Source organism: Amblyomma maculatum, chromosome 4, assembly GCF_055883805.1.
Source record: "Amblyomma maculatum isolate TAMU_Amacu chromosome 4, ASM5588380v1, whole genome shotgun sequence".
In the NCBI taxonomy this organism is placed as follows: Eukaryota; Metazoa; Arthropoda; class Arachnida; order Ixodida; family Ixodidae; genus Amblyomma; species Amblyomma maculatum.
Genome location: NC_139347.1, coordinates 54218929 through 54235374, shown reverse-complemented (window position 1 = coordinate 54235374; position 16446 = coordinate 54218929). Strand labels below are relative to the sequence as shown.

At 48.4% G+C, this 16446-nt stretch overlaps 1 protein-coding gene across 2 annotated transcripts in view; it reads right to left on the bottom strand.

Annotated features, from left to right (window-relative positions):
- The window catches only part of OtopLa (proton channel otopetrin-like a), a 62197-nt gene that overhangs the window by 21296 nt on the left and 24455 nt on the right, over positions 1-16446 (bottom strand). Inside the window, exon 1 of one of the 2 annotated variants that reach the window (XM_084601511.1) lies at positions 11276-11941. The exons of the other annotated variant lie outside the window; for it this stretch is intronic. Coding sequence (XP_084457637.1) covers positions 11276-11361 — 86 coding nt within the window. The 5' untranslated portion in view covers positions 11362-11941. Of the gene's footprint in view, positions 1-11275; positions 11942-16446 lie in introns of those variants that run through there. 2 annotated transcript variants of the gene reach the window in all.

Below are 16446 nucleotides of genomic sequence, written 5' to 3'. Positions count from 1 at the left end.
CAGCAACAAATACAAAATAATGCTGAAACCACAGAGAAATATGTAGCGTTATATGCATAATAATACGTAATATAACACACTTAACAACGGGTGGGCACCTAATTGAGGTATCCGGCCGAAATAAAAATAAACTAAGAAGGAGGTCAATGCGGAAAGGTCCTCAAGGGGCAGGGCTGTGTATTACAGTATATTTTCTTCGTGCCGACAAGGCTCCTTACTTCGCGCCTGGTTTAAAGATATGTGCGACAAGAGCTGCAGTACTGAAGGAGCCGCCAGGGGGCTATGGTCCACTTAGCTAATTGCTACAATATACGTCGCGACCGCGCGGTGGGCGCAGCTCGGCGAGGCCGAGGGAACCACACTTTTGGACGCAACAATTCAGGCGCGCGCCTTTTTGAGGAGTGTTCGACAGTGGTACGGCTGATTAGGACACGTAATGACTCAAAGGACGCCTGAAAACACAGCGAAGAGTTCCCACAAGAAAGACTCTATGACATATAGGAACCCCCCCCCCCCCCCAAAAAAAAAAAAAAATAAAGAAAACACCAGACGGAGTTGACAGTCCTTGGAAAATGACGCCCGAGGAAGAGAAACACCGCCGGTATAGAGGAGAGAACGGCGACTTATGTTTGGTTCAGATGATTGCCTGCATTCCAAGGTATACACCAAGGTGAAGGAATCTCTGGAAACAGAGAACGGCTCTGAAGGAGGACGGGGGGAGGGGTCGTTGGTCGTGGAGAGAGTTTTCTGTAATACAGTGGAAGCTGCCAGGCATAGCTGCCAGGCATATGGCACGCAACATTTAGAAGGATAGTTGCGTACCATACCAGTATATTCGGTAGACGTGTCACAAGAGTTGGCAACCAATCATATGGCAAATTTCCACGATAGCTATAACCTCAGGGCCGGGCTCCTAGGCCTTTAAAGCTGGATCCCGCAGTCCGGAAAAAATTTGCTACGGTGAGGTGTACACATCTCCGGATATTCTGAGTAAGGGGTCTCTCCTCTTGTTATCCAGTTCGACGTTCCTTTCCGGAGCCTCTTTACTATTGTAATGCCTCAAAGTGCCTAAACTTGTAGTTGTGTAAGTTTCTGTACTTAAAACGCAGTCATAATTTCTCACTCGTCGCAAGACTGTCTACGGAGTAATTTGGACCACCTGGGGATCTTTAATGTGCGATGTCAGCGCACGTTAAAGATCCCCAGGTGGTCCAAATTACTCCGTAGCCCTCCACTACGGCTCCTCTTTCTCTCTATCCACTTTCTCTCCCGCCTTCCTCCCTTCCCTTACGGCGCGGTTCAGGTGTCCACAGCTACAAGTGTGACAGATACTGCGCCTTTCCCTTCCTGTGAACCAATCAATCAATCAATCAATCAATCAATGAATCAATCAATCGCCAGACTGTCGCCGACGAGGCACATTTGGTGCGAAGAAAGCCGTCTAATCATCGGAACCTTACGACTGACGGAAGTCGATCAATCGAGTCGAGTCATCGGGCCGTAATATTTGCTGCCATCGTACCACCACCACATTTTCCAAACAAGAGAGAACTGCGCTCACCAGCGTATCGTTTAATGAAGGAACGCGTCATTCACGTGGTTCATATAGCTTTTAAAAATTACCAATATGAAAAACAGCCGCCCCCTCCTGCGAGAGTTTTTAATGCGAAGGCATTACTAAAATTCAGCCCTACTAATCAATCATTAACTTTAATTTATTATATTATTACTAATTAATAACAATTAATATTAGTACCATTACTAGAATTCGGTGGTCTAGCCACCGAAGTGGTGAGTGCGAAGACGCCGTACATCACATACGGACCTACTTACGTTTCCAGGTTTCCCGTTTTTCATATCGAAATTATGGAGCAGCCGTTCTTCAGACAGCATTCCGGATGATGTCACACAATTTTGTTTCCCCTTTAGTCCTATACCTCGGCAAAATCGCCAGTGCTCACTCAGAAAATTTTGGTCAACTTAAGGGCTCGCTCAAACTCAGACTCACAGACGCTCGGGCTTACATAATTCACGAACTCAGACTTATTTCGACTAGCGACTCATTTGGGCTCACTCACTCATCTCGACTCACAACTTAGCTGCATTAACTCGTCTCGATTCGCGACTCATCTGGACTCGCTCATTTGGGCTCACCCATTCCGATTCAGCAGTTATTTGAGCTCACTCACTCGCTGAGCTGAGCAATTTATTTAGCAAAGTGGCCTTGACCAGAGCAGTTATTTTTAGTTAGAAGGCTTCTTTTTTTTTGTGCGTGTGTTCTGGATTGGTCGATCGTTTTCTATGCGATAGATTTTAGTATTTCCGTCACTGAGAAACGCTGAGAGACGCTGACAAATGACCGTATTTCCTCCTCTCCGCTATCGGTAAATATGGGAGGAGGGAGGGGGGGGGGGGGGGGGAGGCGTACGCTGTCGCCATGAAAGCACAGATAATAATGCGAGCATGAGACTGGATTCTCGACTAAGATCATGATCTGAATGCTATAGGCAGGATTCACTCAAAACTCAAGTCATGATCTAAATGTTTGGTCTTGATTTGGTTCGGTTGGTAAAGAACCATTTGGGGTTCTTTAACGTGCACTGACATCGCACAGCACATAGGCGCCTTGCTTTTCGCCTCCACCGAAAAGCGGCCACCTAGGCCGCGGATTCGATCTCGCGTCCTTGGGAACAGTATAGTCGAGCGCCCTAAGTACTGTGCCACCACGGTGGGGTATCTGAATGTGAATATGTACGCATTCATTACTCAGATCATGATCTGAGTGTGAGCGTGACTGAGCCCGACTGAGTCGACTCATGAGTGATTCCGCCAACTTACGCATTTAGATGCTAGTAAAATTGGAAGCTTGCACGACACATGTATACCTCTAATTGCACATCTTAATCACCATACCACGTGACCTAGCGCAGTGGGCGTCGTTAGGGGCGGAGGATGAAGGAAGAGGGTGCCGTCGGAGAAGCAAAAAATTGCGCGTGATAGCATGCGCCACAGGAGGAAGCGTGGGGAGATGACATCGCGCATTCATACACCCATAGGCAGGTAGTTCTAAATCTGCTGAGTTTTTTTTTTTTTTTTTGGTTTACAGGGTTCAACGTCCCAAAGCGATTCGGGCTGTGAGAATAATCTACCTCCTGGGGTTTTTTAACGTGCGCTGACGTCGTCCAGTACACAGGAACCTACAGTTTTTCGTCTTCATGGTAAAGCAGCAGGAGCGGCTGGTATATCGAAACGTCTTCCCTGTGATGTTGGGCTGAAAACACTAGTCCGACTTCTAAAACATGTCAGGTTATTTTCCATTGTGCTCGGATATTCTGTTCAGAATAGGTTTTTATAGTAAAGCGCTCTATAAAAAAATGTTCTAGAGTAACGACCTGTTTGAAAATTGGTGGTGATTTTCTAGGAGGTTTTCCTCGCGAAAAATTGCGCTGTTGCAGCTGAGTCCAAGTTTCCAGCCCCTTATCAGCCGATCTAAATGCGAAGTTAACACATCTGGGCATTCTATAGGTCACTATACTAGTTCAATGTATTGTGACATTTTTACAATAGACGGATCATCCATTAGAGCGTCTGTTCTTCCTCGAAGTAATTTTGAGGAATTCGATATTCTAGGAGAGCGCGTATACTCATCCAGTTCTTTTACTCTCCCCTTTCCGACACCTTCTCTTACGACGTGGCTGGAGAACCTTTGAGACAGCTTCTCTCATCTTCTTAAATGTCATCATATGCACCTTACAGGAGAGGATGGACTGCACGGCACCGTTTTAACATCTTCTTTCTCCCATACACTGCCGTATGTTCACGAGATGTTATCTGCCCCGCCACTGAAACAGCGCTCTGTGGCTAACAAATTCAACGCTGACTCTAGGCGTTGCTTTGCAGACGCCGCTTTTCTGGAAAATAATCGAATTGGTTCAGGGTCGCGGATTCTCGGTTGCAAGCAAACATGCCACGACGGACGTGCTAAGAAGCGAACATCCAGCAGCGGCTGCGTCGACCTTTCCAACAGCGGTGAAGTCGGCTCAGGGCGTCTGAGCACAGCGAATAAATGTCGTCTCAGTGCCGTGTTTACACAGACCCGATCAGCATTGCTAATTAGACGGGCCTTATCTAGCGTCGTGATACTCCGCGCCCAAACATACGCGCCGAGCTCTCTGACATTTCCGGGTCGTGTCTCCCATTCAGCTATCGGGTGCCGCCGGTAATCCCACACGCGACAAAGAAGAAGAAACTTTGTGCCGACGCGTGCCTCGGCGGGATCAGTCGTCATGTGGGTCAAGGCCCAGTTCGTGGGAATCTTGGTTTTGCTACGCAATGCAGTGCAATGTTTGAGTTCAGATGCTTACAAAGGTTTCGAAAATGTCATTTCGGACGGGATCCTCGCCTGCCGGCATCGCTGCGAACGCGCACAGGGCGTATATACTTTTGGCTCGCGATATCGCATCAGTGAGCACAGCAAGGTGTGTATAAGTCAGCTGAAGGAAGACGTGTATCCTCGAACCTGAAAAAAGCACGAAACAGACTAGGAGAAAAAAAAAAAACATACCCTGCAATGCAGCCCAGAAGATGCTCCGACAGGAGCAGCCCAGGAGCAACTCAGGCCGTTCGTACCCAGAGTGAGCTGTAGATCACGGCGGTCAGTTCGGACATATAGCCTATTCCACTGAACACTTGCGCGCCTTAAGTTACTGGGAACGCGACGCTCTCACGCTGGACGTTCTTCGCATCACTGTTGGCAGCAAAATATTTACGGGAGAAAATTCATTTGTAAGGGCATAAGAAAAATCAGGAAATTGCAGGCACTTCTATTTTCCCATGATATAAGTCAGTAATATACGTGCGCAAAAAGACGAGACAAAGAGAAGTGGACAACGACGGCGCAGATTGTTGTGGGTGCGAAACGCGGTGGCAGTAGTTGACAAGTCCGCCACGCGCGATGGGAGAGCTGCAGGATGAGTTTTACAGCTCGACGATAACCAGACGTAAACTGGGACAAGAGCGGTCCCCGGCGTGGGTGTCCGCCATTTTGTGGGACTTAGCTCTTGGGAAGGGGCTCGGCATGGGCGATTCCATGTAAGCCCGGGGGAAACTTTTTGGCGAGCTAAACTCTTCTTTCTGCGCCGTCGTTGTCCACTTATCCTCTTTGTCTCGTCTTTTTGCGCACGTATATATTACTGTCCATCATGGTTCCCCAACTCGCCCAAACAGCCGTTCTTCTATATAAGTCCTCGTTTTTATTTCACTTGGCCGCCAGTAGTGGTCACTCCAGCTTGTTCTTCATTGGGTTCTTGATGCTGTTGAAGAACTGCGTGAAGTGACGTAGAAAAATCTCTCTCTCTCTCTCTCTCTCTCTCTCTCTCTCTCTCTCTCTCTCTCCTCTTTCCTTCTGTCCGCGCTTTCTTGGCCACAGCCACCGCATACTCGCACGTGTGGGCGTAATACGTAAACAATACATGCGCACGTCGGCCCGTGTACGTGAGCGCTGCTGGCATTTTTGTAGCGCGCACTGCGCAGTCTTGAATGGGCCGGAAATGTTTGCGCGCGGTTGCTTTGTAACGGCGCAGTACAGCCGGCGAAAAACAGCTGACTACTATAAAGCAGCACGTGGCCGGAATTCGCGCCCCTGACCGGTAGCCGCGTCGCTATACTATAATGAGGGCATCGGCCGCTGGGGGCGCTTGCTGCTTCACTGGTGAGGTATATGTATCGATGAATAATACTGAGGGAAATTATAGCGGTTTATAGAGACAGGAAGAGAGCAAAGTGGGTTAGGGAAGATATGCGAGTCAGTGATTTATATTTCAGCTGAGATTACTAAGAGGAGATGTGCGTGGGCAGGGTATGTTGCGAAGGCAAGGTAGGCAACGGTCTCTGGGGACAATGCAATGTATTTAAAGGGAAGTCGAATGTACGAGCTAAAGAAATTTGAAAAAAAAAAAAGAGGCGGGGGGGGGGGGGGGAGGGTAATAGGTTAATAGGTGATCAGAGGAGACCACGTTGTCCCGGAAGTATGCTGATTATGATGACAAAATTATTTGCAGTTTCGTGCTTGCTGTTTAGATTTAAAATAAAACAATGAAAGTGCTCAGTTATAACTGTCAAACAAAGAAAAACAGGCTGGAAGAAATACAGCGACGGACGTAGTTTATGTGGGTATTTTCGCAGTTCGATTGTGGCTTACTCCTAATCAATCAATGCCTTTATAGCGCGCGCTGCATTTCTACGCGTGGTTGAAAACCCTACTAACATCTGCTTAATCACCAAAGGGTCACATTGGCATTTAGCTACATTTTTTTCACAGATTGGATGGCCCAGCCACACTAGCTACGGTTAAAATGAATACTGCCATTGAGATGGACATAGCATGCAGATAGATGGCTTAGAGACACACATAAGGGCTTCAATAGGTGCCTCCTTTCGTTTCATCTGACTATTAGAGAGATTTAGCATACCGTGATCCGCGATCCGCCACCGTGACACTCTACCGCTCGTGGGCGGGGGCGTACAAGCTGATTGGTTCCGATGCGCCAGGTCAATGTGCCGATATCAAGTATGTGGCGCCATCTATCGGCATGAAAGTGATCTGGGCATGCGCAATGGAACGCGCGGTGACGGTTCACGGTAGCGGATCGCGGATCACGGTGTGCTAAATCTCTCTATTTACCGAGGGAACATGTATTCCAGTATGCCGGCAATCGGAGACTACACGTAGTTGGTATAGCATTTTTGAAATGGATATCAACTTGGATAGGACGACCAGGGACAAAGAGACTGCGAAAAGGGCGAGCGCTTAGATTCAACTCTTATTTTTCAAGGGCGAAAAGCATTTATAGGAGTGGGAGAGCAGGGACAATGACCTTTTCCTCTTTTCTTTTCAAAATTTTGAGTGTACCCCCCCCCCCCCTCCTTCCTTTATAAATGCTTTTCACTCTTGAAAAATAAAACAGTATTAAGAACGCGTCCTGTTCGTTTTCTATGCCCGGTCTTCCTGTACAAGTTAGCGCTATCAATCGCAACAAAAGGAAAAGCGCATGTACTGCTTGCGTTTCAAGACTGAAAGTAAAAAAATAAGTAGCTAGGGCCGGAAAAAAAAAATACAGAGAGAGTGATTTGTGAACGCGCGCAAGCAGATTTTCCAACGCCATTCGTGATTCACCGAATCATGTTTCACTAAGAACCGCGCTGCCTCGAAATAGGCGAAGTTCGCTATAAACGCGAACGAGCTCCTTGGAACCGGAGCCTGTTCCTTATAGCACAGGAACGCAGGTGCGTAAAAAAAAAATAATAATAATAAAGGCGATTCGTGAGAAAGAAAGGAGGCTCGGAAGGGTGAAACATGTATATAGCGAATTTATGAGGCAGGTTCCCGCGGTACACGAGCGAGAATTTAGCTTAGCGACAAAGTCCGACGTGGAAGACGGGAACATATGCAAAAAAAAAAGAGAGAGAGAGAGAGAGAGAGAGAGAGAGAGAGAGAGAGAGAGAGAGAGAGAGAGAGATAGATAGATAGATAGATAGATAGATAGATAGATAGATAGATAGATAGATAGATAGATAGATAGATAGATAGATAGATAGATAGATAGATAGATAGATAGATAGATAGATAGATAGATAGATAGATAGATAGATAGATAGATAGATAGATAGATAGATAGATAGATAGATAGATAGATAGATAGATAGATAGATAGATAGATAGATAGATAGATAGATAGATAGATAGATAGATAGATAGATAGATAGATAGATAGATAGATAGATAGATAGATAGATAGATAGATAGATAGATAGATAGATAGATAGATAGATAGATAGATAGATAGATAGATAGATAGATAGATAGATAGATAGATAGATAGATAGATAGATAGATAGATAGATAGATAGATAGATAGATAGATAGATAGATAGATAGATAGATAGATAGATAGATAGATAGATAGATAGATAGATAGATAGATAGATAGATAGATAGATAGATAGATAGATAGATAGATAGATAGATAGATAGATAGATAGATAGATAGATAGATAGATAGATAGATAGATAGATAGATAGATAGATAGATAGATAGATAGATAGATAGATAGATAGATAGATAGATAGATAGATAGATAGATAGATAGATAGATAGATAGATAGATAGATAGATAGATAGATAGATAGATAGATAGAGAAGGGGCCCCGGAAGCAAGAAAGATAAAGTGGTAAAGAAATGAGGGTCCCGCAGCTAGGGGGAAACGCGTAATTCAAGGTGCATTTTACCACTCCTCTTTACGGTGCTGCCTGACCAGGCGGGGCCAGCTTTTGTCGTGGTTTGCAGCCATCTGAAGGTAATACAACAAAAGGCTGCCTAAATTTGCAGCTCTCTTTGTCCCGCGCGTCTGGACGAGGCTTTAGCTCGTTTGAAAGATGGGTCTTGCGTAATGTAAGAGGAGATACGGCGCCTCTTTTATATTGCACCGGCTGGGCATATTACCCCACACCTTGGATACGCTTAACAGCGTGCGAATCCCACCACTAGCGGAACGCGCAGCACCTTTATTCTTTTCTTGCTCCTGGCTGTAAGCTTAAAGTAGTATCTCCTCAAAGATTGGCGAGTCAAGAGCCATCGTTTGAGAGCATAGTTATTACTGGTTATAAACGCTTCCTCGTCACGCACATGCAATTACTTTCAACGCACGTACGCTGGCATATACCGAAGAAAGACCACGTTTGGGGAACAGTGCGAAAGAAGGCCGACAGAGAATAATCTTTCGCCTGCATTTCGAAGCGTTGTATGCTTGCAGGCAGTGTAAATTTATTCTCGGTCGGGGCATCACGGAGTAGTCTTCAAATATTTCCATTATTCGAAAGTTATGCCTGAAATGCTTCATCCTTAAAACACGGGGCCGATTAACGGAGACAGATGTGGACGCGTTTGATTTGAAAAACGAAAACGTCGAAGGCAAGAACCTAATTTTCGCGTCGTTCCGCCGGCTTCCTCTATTATCTCACGCAGGAAACATTCGGTTACTCCGAATTTGATATAATCTCCAAACAAATTAAGCAACTGACTTCTTTGCAAGTTCAGCCCTTAGTCACCTGCGGCTATCTTCGCTCATGTCAAAGAACTCGGGGTGGCCGAAATTAAACCACGTAGAAACCACAACCTTCACAGCAGCGTGTCTCGAGGCTTGGCTTAACGCGTTGCTTCGAGACGTAAATATATCTATAAGGCCCGAAGCAACAGCCTTTCATCAACAGGTTTAAGTACTTCGTTAGCAGTGGCCCGTTTCCAACGTATACCTTTACGGCCAATGCCCCACCCCTTTTTCACTCATTACCAGCGTTTGCCGCACCCACGGGACGATACTTACGACGATGCGACCTATCGATGGAGCTGTTATTAAATCTTGATTTATGAAGGTCTAGGTCCATGTCCTAGGGCATCCGCGAATCGTTCGGGAAGTGGCATTCCTTTAACTTTGTATCTCCCCTTTCGAGTAGTATATTTTTCACAGAGAGAGAGAGATAGAGAGAGAGAGGAAGAGATACCCGTCTAGAAATTCCCCTCGCACAGTTAGGGTTCACTCTTTCTAAACTACATGGTTATCCTCTCCTGTGTTGAGAACGTCTAATGTTCTACTCTAAAACAAGTGTGCCAATGACAGATGATAGTAGCACGGCTGATAACTACGGAGAAAGGAAAGAGCTAAATATTCGGTAAAGTGTAGTGCCAGGTATTTATTAAAAAAAATATATATGATTTCATGAGCCGTAAACACTCAGGGTAGTCTGTGCGGCTTAAAGAGACATCACGCAGTCTTCAAAACTCATGCCTGACCCTTCCGTCAGCCTATTACTGTTAACAAGTGCCCCTTTTCCTTGTAATTTTGCATACCTCCAATCTTCGTTCTCGAAAAACCGGAGCACTTGTATCCATTGGAGATTTATGGGGAAGTGCGGCAATGTGTTGAAAGGTTGTTTCCCTGTGCACAATCCAGACTGGGCATATGTTCGACGCCTTTTTTTTTATATCAAATCAAACTTAAAGCACTGATACACAGTGTGCGACCAAAAACGCCCCCCCCCCCCCTCCCCTCCTTCCCGAAAGAAAATTGCAGCATATTTCTGCGCATCAGCGACGCTTCGATCCTTCCGTATAAGAAAAAACAACGAAGTTCTTAAATTTGATAAAGTAGCAGTGCTTAGTGAGCATGCGCAGTGTTCTCGACGAAGGATTTAGGCCGTGATTCAACAAACAGTTGCAAGTCCGCGCCCGTCCTGTCCACTTCTTCCCTGTGTTACGTCCCTTGCGCGGTTTTCGTTCTAAGCCCACGGACTGCCTGTGCGTGTTTCTGCAAAGGCAACAAACACTTCTTAGTCACGGTGTAACGAGGAACTGCATGCGTACGCATCTATCGACTCAGCACAGTGAACAGACACGAGGTGCTTTCGCATGAGCTATCGCCGTGGAAACGAGCAGAGTGTACACCGACACGCAGCAATCTAAACTACGATTTCAACGCGAGCATGTCCTGCTTACCAGCTCATTGTCGTGCCAGTGGTGAGCGGAAGCCGTTGTTGGGCAGCACCTATATTAACGAATATCGACGTTCTACTTCTGTTGACCAGCTTCTGGAAGGCATACTACGCTCAAGGGACTTCTAAACTGCCTGCCGTTGCGCTCCAGAAACGCTAAGCGACGTTCTATTGCTACGATTGTGCACGGGAGATGCATCAAGGTTGAGGCATATGAATTGGGACTAGGTGGAGAAACAAATAAAAACAAAACATAAAGAGAAAGTTCCGCACGAGCGACACGCTTATGTCTCGTTGACAAACGGCCTGCCAGTTTCCGATTGAGACTCGACGGCCCGAGGCGCCTTCGGCGAACTAATTACGCACGACGCAAACACGGCGCCACACGCGGTACCCGATATCCGTGCGGCCCCGACAACTAATTAAACGACATAATGTCGAACAGAAATGCCTTTCATTCCAGCGGCTACCGCAGCGAGAACACGAAAGAAGGGTAGCTGGCCAACCCTGGTAATTATTTGCGTACTCCCTCCTGCTTTCCCTTACAGGACGAAAAAGAAAATTTGAAATAGTGAAGCATGGAGAAACAAAACAATCAAAAAATGCACTATTGTTTCATCGAAGGTCAAGCTGCCGGCAAAAGATACTTTGTAACAAATATAGTTCAACATCCTTGCAAAAACATCTGGCGATTAAGAGACAAGTAAAGGTGAAAGAAAGGCGTTTTACCCGGGTGTGTCTGGACGCCAGTAGCGCACGAACATCTTCTCGGTCGATCCGGTCTGGACTTTGGAATTCTTCGTGCAGTTCGGCATTTTCCAAACCTCTTGTCTTGTCGGCAATGCCAGAGAAAAACCTCGGCGATGCCACTCGAAAAAAGCGCGGTTCCGAGAACTCCTTAACGGTACCTCATCATCGCTGGCATCTCTGATCTTCTCTCCCAAGAGTTTGCGACCTTTTTCCGCTGCTTCTAAATTTGGAAGAACGTCAGGCACACGCGACTGAACACAGAAACTCGACAGCGACACGTCGGTTCGAAGTCGGGGACGAAGGGAACGCCGGTTACCGCAGAGCAGCAGCGTGACGGCAACGGTGGCACGTGTCTTCAGGGCGCGATGACGCAGCGGTCATCATCAGGGCCGGCGTAAGCACGGTCTGACGAGGCATCGGGAGCCGTCGAAGGCGGGCGCATCCGGTGAAGCGAGTGACATGACAGTTAACTTCGACACAAGGAACGCGCAAGAGATGGGAGGAGAGTGAGGGAGATCGACCGAGCGGGGTGCAAGATGTATCCGTTAGATTGTCCAGAAGAGAAACCCGCTCTGTCTACCACTCCAGCGCTGGCTAGATGGCCTCGATGCTGCGCCGCACGAGAAAGCCGACCCGGGGCACCACGGCGGGGCGACGGAGCAGCGCCGTTTCTGCAGCAGTTGCCGCCGCCGCTGCAGACGCAGCAGCAGCCGGACTACGCGCGCTGGCGCCCTCTCTCCTGGTTCTTTCCCTCCTTGTTGCACCCTCTCTCGTCGGCCCTCCGCTTCTTTTCTTCTTTTTTAAATCTATCTTCTCAATTGTGTACCGAGTCCCTTTCCCTCCCTTCGCCGATGCCTTCAGTTATTCTACTTCAACTCTGTTTATTTACTCCCTCCAGCCGCTGCCAAAGGGCGCCCGCAGGGCTTCCATCAGCCGAAGCTGCCACAGACGAGAAGCGCGCCCGTGTTGTACAAAAAGGACGCGATCTTCTTGGTCTAGGGAGGGTGGTACGCGTGAAGAGAGCGAGAGGAGCGGTGGAAATGGCTTTTACGATTCCCTTTCTCTCTCTTCTGTCTCCCCTCCCCACTGATGCTCGCAGGCCACTCCACCCCGGAGGGGTCTTTACGCGGCAGGCGCCCCCTGTATAAACAGGGGAGCCCAAGAGACGGACATGGCGGCGGCTACATAGGGGAGGAAACGAATCTGGGCGGGGACGTAACTGAAGTTCCCGCGCCAGCAGCTGAAGCAAGTGGGGGCAGAGAGTGCATGAGTTCCCCTTTTTGTAAGAACCTCGGCAGCAAGCCACTACCGCTGCTGCAGTACTCTTCCTGCTCTTGGACGCCCTGGCAGGCCTTGGGGGGACCAGAAGGATGCAGCAGTGGAGGAACAGGAGAACCGCCCCGCACGCGGACGCACTCAGCCAGCCGAGCGGCATTCTCTTGACGGGCGTGATCTCTATTACTCCCTGATAACCCCGGCCGGGTTTTTTGTTGCATTCGTGGGCTCAGAAACGCAGCGAGATGAGATCCGGAAGTGGCTGCTCCGAAGCGCGGCGGCAGGGCGCATTTACCCCTTTGGCTTAGACTACCTGATGGGCGGAATGGAACATGACAGACGACGGAACGCGTAGGTCCTTGCATTAAACAAAAATGAAGAAGGGGTAGGGGGAGGGGGGGATGACGAAAGTTGCCGACAACGCTCAAAAAGTGCGTTCTGTTCAGCAGAGCTGTTTCTTCGGCTAGTTTCTGGAGTTTACTCATTTTGGCAAAGCCCGAAGCTCAAAAAAGACAGGAATGTGAGAAAGACACGGCAAGTTAGCGTTTTGTCCTGTGTCTCTCTCACGTCCTTGTCTTTTTTGCGCTTCAGGCTTCGCCAAAATGTGCATTCTGTTGTTATTTTGCTGACCTCATAGCGGATATAGCGCATGCCCACAAGGAGGATCGACCAATAACTAGGGTGCCAGTTCATGCTCCTTCTTAAGATTTCACGGCCAATGACAGTGCAAGCAGGAAGTTTACATTCAAGAGCCGTCATTACCTTCCAACGCTTCTACGCAGGCTCAATTTTTGAAGTCATTGTAACTGATCAACCCACCCTTGACACCAGAGGCAACGAATGACTCAGCTTGTCGTCTTGGTCCCGATATTGCAGGCTGTAGCTTTTGAAGATAAAGTGAGGAAAAGGATGGATCTGGGAAAAAAATCATTACAAAGGGTAGCTTTTACAGATCTCATCATCAAGGCTCTTTTACGCTGTCTTTGACGTGTCATAAGCCAGAGCGGCGACAAGGAAAGAATGGAGTTTCGTGCGGCGTGGGTGTAGCCGCACTCCGACGGCTGCACTGAACTGCACGCGGCAGAAGAGGAGGAGGACGTCCCTGCCGGTTTTGATATTCGGGGTGGAACTCCCAGACGAATTGCCTCTGTTGCCACGCCGCCGGGGTCGAGGCCATGGACGTGGTTTAGGAGAGGGAGAAACGGAGGGGGCCGCACATTGTGTACGTCCTTTCCAGCGTCCCTGCCATCCTGTGCGGGAGCACATTCCTCAACTCGCACGGAAGCCGGTGCGGAAGGGAGCGCACATCGAGGTTGGCGGGTGACTCACGTCACGCCCCGCGTAGGACTTCGACAAGCAGCTCCAAAATGCGGAGCTTGGATTCACAGTCCCGTCATGCACTTTGTTCCCTCACAGCGTCTCAGCTCTCCTCAGCGAATTTAGAAAGTTCGATGTAGGAGCCTGCTGTTCAGCTCGGTTCGATTTGTAATTTGAGCGATTGGTTCACTGTGCACATTGCGATAGGAGTATGATTGTTTGGTATGTAGAGAAAGGCTGAAGCGTTTCGGAAACGTGGCACAGTTTTTTCCCTAGCCGCTTGCAAGGCTCGGTTGGGAGTGGTGTTTAAAGAGCGACTTAAAAAGATCCTTGGAGGATCGAGAACATTCCGGGGAAACTTCCGGACCCGGAAGTGTACCTTCTCTAGGCCAAGTTAGCACACCCGAAAGTATCCCGGTGCACTTCCACAAGTAAAAATGAACCCCGAGCCTAAGATCCTCCGCCCACGTTCCAGAGAAGTCCACGCAACAGCGGAACGAAATGGCGAAGACGAAATCAAAGATGCAATGGGAAGCTGATCAATGAAAAACGAGACGAAGAACCAATACTGATAATGCAGATGATTTGCCGCACTACATCTAATGATCACCCGCGCACTTTCCATTATTAATGCTGTTTTCAATAAGGCAAATGCCGGCAGCAGCAAAGATTCCTCCTGCTAGCAAGAGCAATAGCGTTATGAAAGGTCGCGCGGATTAATTCTTCGGAGTAATAAGACCCTTTTCCGGTTCCTGCAAGAAAATCATTTATATCATTTCATATAAAAAGTCAGGCCACGTGCCTCTTATTGGCATCTCGGCGCAGAACCACAGGCGTCTCCGTGTCTACATACCATGTGCTGTATACCAGATATATTTGACACTATAGGAGCCATCACGCTCGGCAAAATAATGACCTGTGTGACACACGCAACAACGCGACAAACGACAAGAAAACGTCCGCCTAGGAGTGCGGCCTTTCTCACGAAGACTGCACAATACAAGAAATAAGGACTAAAAATTGGAAGGACGCTTAAGGTTCGCCTTCAAAGCAGACGCGAATTCGTGCGGGCTCATTGTCTTACTTCTGAAACTTTGTACGTCGGCATATCGTCTACGCATGAACTCTCTAACTTCCTCATACCGCGCGTTCTTCTTAGCTTCCTCGGCATCCGCCTAACAGTTTTTCCGATTTTCGTGCACCGCCACCACAAGACACGTTCTCAAGCGAAGCCCTCAGGAGTACCAGCCACAGGTCATCGCACGTGTTCAAACCGTCGCCAGCACACACACGAGATTAGTCGTCTACACCACGCTAGTTTCATTCATTAATCACCAATCATTACTCGTTAATAAGTCAACTATAATCACACTTGTAGCCACCCCCAATCAATCAAACAAAAATTGGAGGACGCTTAAGCTTCGCCTTCAAGAGTGGAACGCGATAGCGTTATTGCACCTCGTTCGCACCGCCCACTCGTTCGCTCGGTATGCTCTTGAGTCACACAGTGTTCGGCGCGGCAACGAAACGTGCGCCTGAGCAAGCGGAACGAACCAAAGAACTCGGTGTCTCGGAGGGAGAAAGCCGGGCAGCGACGCGCCATGAAGGCGGACGCGATCATGGGGCTGACGCCTTGATGGGATCGTCCTCTATCTCGCTTGGGAGCACCACGCAGAAGCATGATTCCTCGGAAGCAGCTCGGCACACATCGCAGGGGACGCTTTCCCAGCAGAAGCGCTACGGCGCAGCGATCACGTCAGAGGCGTCCGGCATCAGACGCTGCACCTAGCAATCGCGCTGTGAGCGGAAAGAGGAGCAGCGTCGCCTAACCACCACTGTTCGAGTGACGCACGCTGGATGTTGGAAGGGGAGAGAGCGAGAAAACTTATTAAACGCAAGGGTATTGGGGCATCCTCGCACCGGTACCCGCGCGGCCCGAAGGGGAGAAGCGGGTGAGTGAAGATAGTGATCTAAAGAAAGGAAAGACGCTTATTTTACAACCCGTGAGGGTGCACGGTGAAACGTCAGGGGCGAGTGGCGCGCCACGTGTCGGGACAGCGCCGCACATTGCGAGGAGGGATTCTTCGGTGTTTGCCGTTTATGAAGTGCATGCCGGGATTTATCGCTCACGGCCAACGCCGCCGACGACACCGGCTTTTTTTTTTTTTTTTTGCGAAGTTTATTGCCTCAGGGCATAAAAGGAATGTTATGATGGATGAAGGGTGTGGTCAAATAAATGAAAAAAGGTTGGCTGATGCAATGAAATCGAGGAGTGAACGATGATGCGGTCCCAGTGTCCAAACAGCATATGACTGCGGATTATGGGGGGAGAGGCCAGCTGCCACCAGGTGCCGGATCCGCGTTGGCTTCAACGCTGGACAATCCCACAGTAGGTGATGGATGTCAGCTTCTATATTTCTTGACTTGCAGATGGGGCACCCAGGGTGTGGATATAAATACCGAAATTGTGGCCACTTTCGGATCACTGCTGGTGTTAGGGCCACCCCAACTCGAATCCTCCGAAGCGCCACCTCCTCTGCACGGGTTAGACCGCGGGG